General features: G+C 35.7%; 5 protein-coding genes and 1 pseudogene across 6 annotated transcripts in view; 2 read left to right on the top strand and 4 right to left on the bottom strand.

The window, feature by feature from the left end:
* LOC104735757 (phytoene synthase, chloroplastic) overlaps nt 1-2,787 on the top strand; it is a 3,727-nt gene extending 940 nt beyond the window's left edge. Inside the window, exons 2-7 of the mRNA XM_010455604.2 lie at nt 213-830; nt 918-968; nt 1,429-1,601; nt 1,708-1,943; nt 2,113-2,305; nt 2,412-2,787. Of these exons, the coding sequence (XP_010453906.1) occupies nt 377-830; nt 918-968; nt 1,429-1,601; nt 1,708-1,943; nt 2,113-2,305; nt 2,412-2,582 (1,278 nt within the window). The 5' untranslated portion in view covers nt 213-376 and the 3' untranslated portion in view covers nt 2,583-2,787. The remainder of the gene's footprint in view (nt 1-212; nt 831-917; nt 969-1,428; nt 1,602-1,707; nt 1,944-2,112; nt 2,306-2,411) is intronic.
* LOC104735755 (glutathione S-transferase F12-like) lies at nt 3,211-4,242 on the bottom strand. Its single transcript, XM_010455603.2, has 3 exons — nt 4,010-4,242; nt 3,882-3,930; nt 3,211-3,795 (listed from the first exon to the last, which is right to left on the bottom strand). The coding sequence occupies exons 1-3, from the start codon at nt 4,154-4,156 to the stop codon at nt 3,347-3,349; spliced, it is 645 nt and encodes a 214-aa protein (XP_010453905.1). The 5' UTR covers nt 4,157-4,242; the 3' UTR covers nt 3,211-3,346.
* Nucleotides 4,818-7,002, bottom strand: LOC104735753. The gene is made up of 3 exons (XM_010455600.1): nt 6,496-7,002; nt 5,556-5,733; nt 4,818-5,466 (listed from the first exon to the last, which is right to left on the bottom strand). The coding sequence occupies exons 1-3, from the start codon at nt 6,589-6,591 to the stop codon at nt 5,129-5,131; spliced, it is 612 nt and encodes a 203-aa protein (XP_010453902.1). The 5' UTR covers nt 6,592-7,002; the 3' UTR covers nt 4,818-5,128.
* Nucleotides 6,841-9,911, top strand: LOC104735754 (probable polygalacturonase At3g15720). Of its 2 annotated transcripts, XM_010455602.2 has the most exons (7): nt 6,841-6,928; nt 7,993-8,105; nt 8,203-8,346; nt 8,512-8,670; nt 8,771-9,060; nt 9,152-9,260; nt 9,359-9,911. In XM_010455602.2, exons 3-7 carry the CDS (start codon nt 8,290-8,292, stop codon nt 9,767-9,769), a joined length of 1,026 nt encoding a protein of 341 aa, XP_010453904.1. In that variant the 5' UTR covers nt 6,841-6,928; nt 7,993-8,105; nt 8,203-8,289; the 3' UTR covers nt 9,770-9,911. The 2 variants fall into 2 exon arrangements, with proteins under 2 accessions (XP_010453904.1, XP_010453903.1); XM_010455601.1 differs by lacking the exon at nt 6,841-6,928 and having other exon boundaries at nt 7,047-8,105.
* Nucleotides 10,267-11,017, bottom strand: LOC104735751. Its single transcript, XM_010455599.2, has one exon. It carries the CDS (start codon nt 10,881-10,883, stop codon nt 10,494-10,496), a length of 390 nt encoding a protein of 129 aa, XP_010453901.1. The 5' UTR covers nt 10,884-11,017; the 3' UTR covers nt 10,267-10,493.
* LOC104735750 lies at nt 11,490-11,875 on the bottom strand (annotated as a pseudogene).

The raw sequence follows: 12,316 nt of genomic DNA, 5'->3' as shown, positions 1-12,316 counted from the left end.
TTTTTTTTTTTTTTTTTTCCTCTTTTTGTGTTTGTTCATTTGCTTTTGAAGATCTTCTTCTCGTTATCTGTTTTTTGTCTCTTTGTTATGCAAAAAAATCGATTGCTTGCTTTGTAGAAATTAAGGTTTTTTTTTTTTTTTTTTCCTCGGCTTTGTATAGAGATCTCGATTTCTCCTAATCAACTCGTTTGTTTGTTTTATTCAATTTGCAGGAAAGCTTTGAAATTTACCAGTTTGATCCAAAATCAAATACTGGGTTTCACTGAAATTTTGGGATTTTTGATTCTTCCAAGTGGAAGAAACAGAGTAAACTAAACAAGCAAAGAAGAAGAAAAAAAAAGTTGAGATTTTTTCTCTCTCAAAAACTTTTTTGAGTATGTCTTCTTCTTCTGTAGCAGTGTTATGGGTTGCAGCTCCTTCTCCAAATCCAGACCCAATGAATAATTGTGGGTTGGTAAGGGTTCTAGAGTCTTCTAGAATCTTCTCTCATTGTCAGAATCAGAGACTTAACAAAGGTATGAGGAAGCAGACAACAACATGGAGCTCTTCTTCTCTTGTTACGAACACAAGAAGAAGAAGTGGTGTTGTGTCTTCAAGCTTAGTTGCAAGTCCTTCAGGGGAGATAGCCCTCTCATCTGAAGAGAAGGTTTACAATGTTGTCTTGAAACAAGCTGCTTTGGTCAACAAACAGCTTAGATCTTCTTCTTATGATCTTGATGTCAAGAAGCAGCCTCAAGATGTTGTTCTTCCTGGTAGTTTGAGTTTGTTGGGTGAGGCTTATGATCGTTGCGGCGAAGTTTGCGCTGAATATGCTAAAACGTTTTATCTCGGTTAGGATCCATTCTCTCTTGTTTGGCTTTGGTGTGATGGAGACTTTGTATGTTTGGTTTCTGAATCCTAAATGTTTCTGTTGCCAGGGACTTTGCTTATGACACCCGAAAGGCGAAAGGCTATTTGGGCTATCTACGGTGAGTTACTGCATTGTTATCATTGGTTTTGATTGTAGGATAAAGTGATGCTCAAAGTAGACTGGAGATTATGATTATATCCAATCCCAAAACATATTCATATGTTAGAAACTTAGAATCGATCACTTGCTCTCTCAGTCTTGGTTTGCAAGAAGTTTTAAGATGCTGAAATAGATTCCTTGAAACATACACACATGCTGCAACATAAACATCTCAAGTTAGCTTGTGTTTAAGATAAGGTCCATGAAGCACCTAGTGTTGTAAGCTTTTAGGATTAAGAGCCAAGTAAATTGAATAGCTTAGTTACTAATATGGGGTTTAATGGGCTTTCTAGGCCCAATAGTCTTAAAATAAGATTTACTTATGCGGATCAATGTTAGCAGTTTAGCTCAAGACCCTTTTTAATGTTTGATTGGTCTCATCTCATCTTTGATGGTTTTACTTTTTTTTTATTGTGCAGTGTGGTGTAGAAGAACTGATGAACTCGTTGACGGTCCTAATGCTTCACATATAACTCCCATGGCGTTAGATAGATGGGAAGCAAGGTTAGAAGATCTTTTCCGTGGCCGCCCTTTTGATATGCTTGATGCTGCTCTTGCTGATACAGTTGCTAGATACCCGGTTGATATTCAGGTCAGTCAGCCTCACTCTGTCTTATCTTACGTTGCTGTTTCATTTCACAGGTTAAATTGCATTCAATCCTTATAAAATCTTGATCTAATGTTTCTTTGTCTTACAGCCATTTAGAGACATGATCGAAGGGATGAGAATGGACTTGAGGAAATCGAGATACAAGAACTTCGATGATCTCTACCTTTACTGCTACTATGTCGCGGGAACCGTTGGTTTGATGAGTGTTCCAGTTATGGGAATTGATCCTAAGTCGAAAGCAACGACGGAAAGTGTTTACAACGCTGCCTTGGCCCTTGGGATAGCCAATCAGCTTACCAACATACTCAGAGATGTAGGCGAAGAGTGAGTCTTTTTTCCTTAACTCTCAAGATTTTGTTTCTTGGTTTCACATATCGGTTTCTTGATTCACATGTCTCTCCTAAAACAAGTTTCTTGATTCACATATCTCTCTTTAACTGGTTTCTTGATTCACACCTCTCTCCTAAACTTGTTTTGCTCTCTCTCTGATCAGTGCGAGAAGAGGAAGGGTTTATCTACCTCAAGACGAATTGGCTCAGGCTGGTCTCTCAGATGAAGACATTTTCGCCGGAAAAGTCACTGATAAATGGAGAAACTTCATGAGAATGCAGCTTAAACGAGCAAGAATGTTCTTTGACGAAGCTGAGAAAGGCGTCACCGAGCTCAGTGCTGCTAGTAGATGGCCGGTAAGTGTCTTTACAGCTGCAATTTACTGTTTACATTACGTTTTCCCCCTCAGAACTTTGTATTCAATTGATTTTTAACACTGAAAGCTTGGCTACAATGTTTCAGGTATGGGCGTCGCTGCTATTGTACAGGAGAATATTGGACGAGATTGAAGCCAATGATTACAACAATTTCACAAAGAGAGCTTACGTGGGAAAAGCCAAGAAAATTGCAGCACTGCCATTGGCTTATGCTAAATCAATACTAAAGACTTCAAGTTCGAGACTGTCGATATGAGCGAGAGCTAAAAGTGGGAACAAACAACCTAAGAGCGCTTTTTGTGATTAAGAAAAATCTTAGGGTCGAATTTATCATGTTAACTAATATTAATATTATACATATTAATCCGGGAAACCAAATTCTTATAATGTTACATTATTTTTCTGTATGTAAAAAAGTAATTTTTTAATTTTGTTTTAGTTATCTAATTCTCTTGGCTTAATGAGGGAATATAAAGTTTTTGGTTGAAGAAATAGTTTTGTGATATATATACAAAGAAGTTAAATTCGAAAACTAGTAACATATATTCATGGGGATTGGCTAAGCATAAGCTATCTAAAAAGTGTCATGGTACGAAAACAAACTAAACAATTGACATGGAATAGGAATGATATATATGAAGCTATATTAAGTTCATAAACTATTGGAAAAAAAAAACTATAATAACTCAGAAACTTGTAATAATAATATAATATACATCCTCACAAAACTACTATTGCCAACAAAGACAATACTACAAATTACTATACTTTTCTGTTTTTATAATGAAATTATATGTTCCATATATATATTCATGAGTGTAAATTGAAACTTGTTACTTAGTAAGTAGTAACAATAAGCCGTAGTTTGTCTAGTAATGTATGCATGATGAAAACAGAACATAGATTGATTTTGTTATTAAAACTTTGAAAGGTACAATACAGATACAAACAAACAAAAAAACAGAAAGTATTAAAGCGTAATTGGTTCCAATCATCATAGTATCATACATTCGAGCTAATTCAGTGACCAGCCATCTCCATAAGCTTCTTCCAAGCCGGTCTAGCGCTAATCTCTTCCCACCAACGGTTAAAATTCTCCCGAGCCTTAACCATCTGGATTATATCGGTTATACTCATCAAGTACCCCATCGCCGGCATGTGAGTCAAATCAGCCATTGTGAATTCTTCACCAGCCAGAAACCGGTTCGAAGCAAGGCGGTTCTCGTATATGTCCAAGACCACTCCGAGCTTCGTTTTGAGCTCCTCGACCAAAACGAGGTCACATTCTTCACCTAACCTAGGCTTGATGATTAGGTTAACCACAATGGGATGGGCTAGAGCGTTGAAGTAATGGCTCTCAACGTCGGACCACTGGTCCACAATGGCTCGGTGCTCTAGTGACTTGCCCAAAAGGTTGGTGCCTTTGTCTGCGTACTTGGTAGCGTAGTATCTCGCAATGGCTCGTGATTCTTTGCCAAATTTCAAAAACACTAAATATAAATGATAGTAAAATAAATAAAAATTTGTAAAGTGATGTTAATTAATAGGATGTTACCAAAAAGCTTGAAATCTCCATCTTCTATAGCTGGAACTTGACCAAATGGCTACAAGAAAACAATAGTTATATTGGATATACAAAACGTACACACGATTTAATTAGTTTATGACTTTTTTTTTAATTACCTGACGAAGTAGATGTTCTGGTTTTTTCTGCTCTAATGTATCAAGATCAATATGAATAATCTCGAATTCAATTCCTTTTTCGAGAAAACAAAGCAAGACTCTTTGTGGGCAAGCTGCCGTTACCTGTCCGTATAGTTTCACAACCATTATTGAAAATTTTTACAGTAAATTAATGCTATGAATAATAATCAGAAAACAAAACAGATATGTTTTTCTATATGCTTTTAAGAAAAATTTGTATGTCAATCTTATTTATAAATGAGAAGTGGGGAGCATATTATTAGACTCAAGATTGTGAGAACTGGTTGTTGTGCGGGTTGGGTAGAGAATGTGGTGGTTGTTCCACTAACGTATGGTGGATAATATATCATTCACATTTCTCTGCAAACTTTAATATACCAATAACGAACCAATTCACGTTATGCTCAATTTTGATACATATGGTGTCAAATTTTGTATCAAATTTACAAACTTAGTAATATATATTGATTAGTTTTAAAGAAAACAAAAGTTTTAGTTATGATGATTTCCATTTTGCGGTTCACTAATCACTCGGATAGAATAAATTTTGAAAATACGTATGTAAATTGTTTTCATTCAAAAGCACGTGCCAAAACGTGTGTGGTCGGACCGGTGGATAGATATTACAAGAGATATGGTTTCCAAAATATGAAAATGTCACCTTACCATATTATCTTTTATTTAGGGTCAGATTGTTTCAGACGAACACTTCTCCATAACCATTTTTGAGATTTGTTGACTCACAGAAATAAGAAAGAAACAAATTAAGAAGAAAAAAACTACACAATGCATAACAAGTGACGTTTTTAGGGTCCCCAAGGTTTTCTACTTCCAACAACATTAGCAATCATTACAAAGTTTTCATAGTCTTTAATCTCACATACTGTGGAGAAAATATCCCACATCTGATAGATGTAAAGGGACTTGAGTATTATATAAAGGGTTAGGGTCTCTCTACTCATTGCCAATTGGTTTTGAGTTGGAAACCCATAGTAAAGCCCAAATTTGACACATACAAGAATCACAAACACAAACCCCTTTTTACTCTTTATGCCCTCCTACACCTAAACGTGCTTCACAAGCAACGCCTTGTCTGTTTTAAGTGAACTGTCTCCTCGTGTAAGTACCCTCATGAACAAAGACAGGATCTTCGACTCTCTCTGGAATCTGAGCCTGCCCCATTGCTATACCTGCTCCTTGGTTCGCCGGTGTCATTGTGGCAGCAACATCATGCTTACTTGTTGAGCTCAAAGATAAATAGTAGACAATCTCGAGGGCAGTAGTAACAAGCGAAAGCACAGCACCGATAGAGAAAACGCCTGGTTTCACAATGTAGCAAAAGTAGGGACCAACAAAATCCGTTGAATCCTCGGTGTGTTCATCGTTGAATGAAGCTCCAGTAAACAGCACAAGCAAAGCTATTACAAAAGTGAACCTAAAGCAATGCGAAATCATTAGCTGTAAGCATATTACAAGTAGGAAACTTACAGCAAACAAAGGAACAAGAAATGATGAGAGAATTAACAGGAAAAAACAAAGCAGATTAAGGAGATAGAAGGACCTTTTCTATAACAGAAAGTGACTATCATGTGAGCCATCATCAGAGAGAAAGCTGAAGTGAAGCCGAGATCGTAAGCTGGACTTCTTGGATAGCTGCATTTTTTTATTGAATTTGTTTCGGTGGTAACCTTGACTTGAGATCTCTGTGTCGATTTAAGACAAAAATGAGAATAAACAAACTTTTAGACCAAGTTTGAAACGTTACACAAAACAAAACCAGATACAAACCATTGGCTAGGAAAATACACAAAAAAAATGTTTCAAGAACTTACTAACAAACAACTTAGTTCAAGAGAATTTCATCAAGTTTAAGTAATGTAGAACTTCGTTCATTTACATACCCTACAGAATCCTTATGACTAATCAAAGATCTTTCAACTTAATCGATCAATACATAAAACTCAATTACGAAAGGCTGTAACTTTGTTCTATAAACTGAATGTAACATGATATTATTATTCCAAAACCCATAAATGAATTGTGAGAAATACTTATGAATAAAGACTTGGTTTAAGTGGAATTTAGGTGGAATGTGACTTATAACATATGGATACATTATGCAATTACCAAAATATACCAACATGACACACCAAAAAAAACAACAGTATACCACATAGTACTTACAAAAACTATTGACCCTTTAGAGAGTTTGAACCTTTCATCTCAAACCGCATTTCAGGCAAAAATGAATTTCAAATAAAAAGAAAAGAAGACAAAACCCACAAATAAATACAACTTCTTTAGAGAGTTTATCTATCAGCCACCATATAGAGAGATTGAAATTAACCACTCAAAATCATGAGACAAGTCACTACAAAACAGAAACCCTACAAAGTGATGTGTCAAAAGGGAAGAAGAACAGAAACCCTACAAAGTGATGTGTCAAAAGGGAAGAAGAAAGAAACCTTGACTCGAGTAGCTTCAGCGGCGAAGGCAGTAACAGCTGATAATAAACCAAGTAGAGATAATACACAACACATCACAACCTTTCTCCTCTCCATATCTCTCTCTCTCCCAACAACTCCAAAGATGCTTCCTTTTTTTTTTTCTTTTTTTTTAATTCTCTCTATCCTTCCAACTTCCAATTTTACTGTTTCTTCTTTTTTTTTTTTGGGGGGGTTTCGTCTTCGTTTGTAAGAAAACGTAAAGTTGGTGACAAACCCATTAAACACCGCACTTACTTTTTTCAGTCGGCAAAGTTAAAGTACTCTTCCTTGTTTTTACTCTCTTTAGATCCACGCGTGTTGTTCCTTTCAATTACTACTTTCTTTTGGTTTGGTTTCTGAATTGACTAGTTCACTTAAGATCGGACCGGATCGGTTTGTCACTAATTGTGAGGTACGCAAATTAAATTGTTAAAAAAATTGCTCCATTTAAGTTTTTATAATTTATAAGAAGTTTTTTTTTTTTTGTTAAAGGATATAATTTATAAGAAGTTTTTCATTTACTCTGCTAAAAACTAAAATCAAAGGACCACATTTTTTTTTCGCAATATTACAAAAATGAATAAAATGGCAAATATTATTCTATCGTTCGTATTTTATCCATCCACGACTTATATATTTCATCTTTATTCATTTCATATTTAAATCTAACTAAAGAAACAAAACTTAGATGAACGAATGTTTGATAATTTTTTTTGGTGTTTAGTCATTTTCATTTCGGTTTTATCCATCCATGACTTATTCGTTTATTATTAAAACAACAATAATAAATGATTTTTTTGGTAATATAAGTATACTAGTAATGATATGAACGAATGTTTTGGGGTATTATTAGTCATTTTCATTTCTAATGACAGATTTATATAACTGTAAAATGAATTAGACAAAAGATTCTTGTAAAAATAAAAGATTAGTGGTGCACCCCGATTAATCATATAAATGATTCAATTAATCAAAGGTATCTTCTTTATGAGTTATGATGAATCTATTTCTATTTTTAGATAAGCAATAATTCATTCTTTCAAAGAATCAAACATTGTAGTTATATCAAAAACTGAAACAATCAAGCATATAAGTAAACTATTACTTTAGTCGTACACAAAACGGTTAATTATACTCTCTCCCTCCCAAGTTACATGATGTTTTTAGCAATATACGATTCCTTACTTTATCAAGATTTCAAAATATCTCGATTTTAGTTCAAGACTAATTTCCACCTATAGCACACAAAATTAGTGATTAGCGATAATCGCTTACCTTAAAAAAATACAAAAACAAACGCAATATCTATCAATTAACCACCTTTCTTTATACAAACCTATATACATTTAGATAAATATAGAAATGCATTATCTTTCAAACTTATTCTCATCATCAAGCATACGTTGACGGCTCGTCCAAAGATGAAATCTTTGTTGTTCTTGGTCTTGTTATGTTTGTTTCGAATAAACAATTTAGGTTTTTGCTTAGAAGAAGAAGCTCGAAAGGATAACAACGGAGTTGGAAGCCCTGGATTCACAAGTGTCACTAGTTTCGGAGCTATTGGCGATGGAAAGACCGATGATACTAAGGTGCATATATATAATAGAATCATCACACTATCAAATTGGTATATATAATCTTTGCTTAAGTGTGTATGTGCTTGCGTTATGTATGTTTTCTTATCAGGCTTTTCTTAAGGCATGGGAAGCTGTATGTAAAGGAAGAAGTAAAGGCAAATATACAAAGATTCTAGTGCCTCAAGGGCAAACATTCATGCTTAAGCCTCTTGCATTCGTCGGTCCATGCAACTCTTCCTCTATCTCCTTTATGGTATATATAACGAACTACTTTACTCTTCTTTCTTTAGTTTCAAACTCTTTAAAAGTCCAACCTTTATGTGAAAAATGATTTTTATAGAAATTGATTTTTAGCTTGTTTACGACCATAACTTGAACAATTGTTTAATTGATTTGGTGCATGATTTGTTTACATTAGATAAAAGGTAATCTTGTGGCACCGAGTTACACTTGGTATGCGGGAACATACCCAACATGGATTCATTTTGACAGTATCAACCGCCTAGTTGTCACCGGAGGTGGCACCATAGATGGTCGTGGTTCTTTGTGGTGGGGTAACGTTCATAAACGCCCCTCCGTAAGTCCATTTGCAAGACCTCCCACACTCAAATATATTAACCTTGGTCAAATCGTTTATCAGTTATTGACTTATTGTTGTTTCTTACTTGTTTTCATAGGCAATGAACTTCAACAACTGTAATGGTCTTAGGATTTCTAATCTCCGGCACTTGAACAGCCCTCGGAGTCATGTAGGACTAAGTTGTTCAAAGAACATCGAGGTCTCGGATCTAAATATGACTGCACCCGGCGATAGTCCCAACACCGATGGTATTGACATATCAAACTGTAAAAAAGTTAACATACACGACTCAGTGATTGCCACTGGAGATGACTGCATTGCCATTAATAGTGGTTCATCTGATATTAACATAACCGGCATTTTCTGTGGCCCTGGTCATGGCATCAGGTGAATCTTAAATTCACGATTCACAAACAATCATCATATAATACACACAAAGGCAAAAACTAATCATAGAGAGTACGGATTGATATTATAGTGTAGGAAGCCTTGGAGTAAATGGAGATCTCGCAACCGTTGAAGAAGTTAGGGTAAAGAACTGCACTTTTACAAACACTCAGAACGATGTCCGAATCAAGACATACCAGGTTGTCCATTATCTTTCTTTTGTTCATCAATGATACTCCCATAATCTTCAGCATATTCCTCAACTAAATCTGGTTTCTGGTGCGAGTGTGTTTGGTAGAACGGATCAGGATATGCTAGGAAAATCTCATTCATGGATATTCACATGGTTGCATCCGAAAACCCTATCATAATCGACCAGAGCTATCACAATGGTGGCACAAATGGAGGAAAGGGCAAGTCATCTAATAAATATCAAAATTGTCATTTGGCAAGACCAAAGTCTCAGACCGGTAATGGCAAAGGAGTGAAAGTGAGCGACGTGCGTTACACTAGAATACACGGGTCATCAGCGAGCGATCAAGCTATCACATTGAACTGCGATGCAGACTTGGGATGTGTTGGTATTGTGATGGACAATGTGAATATGGTCTCAGCCACAACAGGTCACAAGGTGTTTGCTTCATGCAAAAATGCTCATGGGTCTTTTTATGATTCGAAAGTGACTTGTCTTAAAAAGTACTATCTATGATTCTTGTAATATATCTTTTCATGGTGAAACTGAAATCCATTCCAGGGAACTTGGAAGAACCAAAAAAGAAAATGGATTCTTCTCATTTTTGTTAGAAGAGAACCGTTTTAATCCCAGTTTAATTCGGCTAGAAAAAGTTTAAAAGTGGTTCTAATTTATTGGCTGAATAAATGTTTGATGTTTCAGTTGGTTAATTTTGCAATAAATCCTGCAGAGAAAAGTTGGGTTGTTAGGTTCAGCTAACAAAAGACTGAAACTTTTGTGCCCACCACAGACACAAAGGAAGAATTAAAACTCCCCAAAGGATACTTTATAGAGAGAGATCAACTTAAAGTTGTGATTATAACACCTCTGCAAGATGTTCATGGAGCAATTTAGCCTAATTAGCTACATTACATTCACCTATTCCATTAACTGGAGTAAGTCCCTTAGTTGATGAGCTTTAACGATGTTTTCAAACACGATTAAACAATTCTCTCCAAGCGTAAAGCATCATCAATTGCGAAGATTTAAGAGTTAATTAAAATCCAAACGAGTACCAATTCAGAGACCAAACACGGATTAACATATATATTAGGATCCTTACAACTCCAGATCAAACATTGAAACACACCAAAAACCTAAAAAAACGACTCAAGTAGAGAAAACACCAAAGAGTTCAAAAAAAAAAAAAACAAAAACAGTAAACGACCTGAAGACGAAAGACGAAGAAGGAAGGAGGCTCTTAATTGTTCTTGAGCCTCTCAACTCTCTGGTTAAGCTGCTCAATCCTGACAACCAAATTCGTAACGGAATAGAGAATCCAGTAGAAAACAAGAGCCGACGCGATCAGAAGCGCGTTACGCTGAGACTTCATGATTGATTTCTGGTGACGAAGATGCTCAGAAGGAGTACACGAATCGCCGTCGCAGGAAGGTCTCGTCTCGTACTTCCAGTAGATATCCATAAGAAGGAAGAGACAGAACGGGATGATCGAGAGGAAAGGTTTGAGGAGGTTACGAGTCACAGCAACCAATCCTTTACGGAGAGCGTCGAGCCCAGGCATCGTCAAGAGGATCACCATGATCGCTTCAGCCGCTGCTGCGTAGCCTAATACAACCCATTCGAGAGCCATTCCGGATCTAGATATCGATTGATTCGATAGAAGAGGCTTTTTAGATCTGAATCGGTTCTGATGATGATGAATGCTCTGATTTTTCTTAGTGAGCAAGTCTAGGTCTTCTTCGATTTTTGGTACAAAAAAGAGGAAGAAGATGTACTGAGGATGAAGCACGTGGCGTTTGTGAGGTGTACGCGTATCACACGTCGAGGTTTTAATTGGGCCTTATTATCTCAGCCCAATATATTGGGTTTCATAGCTCGAATCATCACTTTTTATATAAAAAAATCCTTTAATTATTTACTTAACTAATTTTAAAGAATTTTAGTAAATCACTCTTTTTTTTTTTTTTTTTTTTTAGTTTAGTGGATAAATACAGAACGTTAGTGTTATTATCATTAAATATATGAAATGTATGTACAAGTCGTTAGTTTGTTTCCCGCATTGAAATGAAAAATATCGCAAAAAAAAAAAAGAATAACAAAGCTCCATAAACGAAAAGATCCATGAAAATCTTAAACAAAAGAATCAGTTAACATCAAAAGCAAGAATTCCCAATAACCAAAAAGCTAACATAATTCAAACTCTTTATCATCGTCATCCTCTATGACAACCCAATCTTCATTGATCTCTATATTTTCGAGAGGTTCCTTTGCAATTTGAGCTTGATCCTCAGTTTTCTTTTCGTTCTTGTCCGAATTATTTACAACATTAGACTCTTCTTTTGGCAGAGTCACATTAATCACATCTTTAGGTTTAGGTTTAACTGAGAGAGATGGAGGAATAAGAGAATTACCAGGAAACTTGTAAGCTCCTCCAAATACTCTATCTTCATCACGAGTTCCAAGCTCTACATAAATCTTGTTGATTTCAGACTTGGTTATAGGAGTGGAACGTTTGCGTAAACCTGAGAAACCAAATTCATTCCATGAAATTTCTCCATCTACATATTCATCATATCTTTTGAAAGTTTCTTTGAAATCTTTATAGTCTTTTGCTCTCGACATTTTGTTGTTGATGTTTACACTCTATGAAGTTGATTTATAGTGATTATGAAGATCGTGTGAAATGAATTTTGTTTATAATATATATATAAGCTAGAAAGTTTATCTATTTACAAAATTAAAAGTAAATGAAAAAAGAAAATAAAATTTATTCTCTCGTTTTCCCTACATTCGGAGGTTCAGGCGTTGATTTGGGCGATGGAATCCCTTCTGGTGGCAAGTGTTGATTGTCAAAGTTTCGAGACGGATTGTACAGAATTAGTGGCGATGATGCAATCTCATGATGAATGGCCCACCTTCTCTAACCTGTTGGATTAATTCTGCTTACTTCGATCCTCTTTCCGTCCTTCATGCTTTCATGGATCTCGTGGTCGTCAAATGTCCGGGCTGACTGCCTTGCTCGTTCTTCGCGATCTTTATCTTTTGAAACTTCATTTGTAAACT

The sequence above is a fragment of the Camelina sativa genome, chromosome 13, assembly GCF_000633955.1.
Source record: "Camelina sativa cultivar DH55 chromosome 13, Cs, whole genome shotgun sequence".
Taxonomy (NCBI): Eukaryota; Viridiplantae; Streptophyta; class Magnoliopsida; order Brassicales; family Brassicaceae; genus Camelina; species Camelina sativa.
This window is presented reverse-complemented; position numbering and strand designations above follow the sequence as displayed.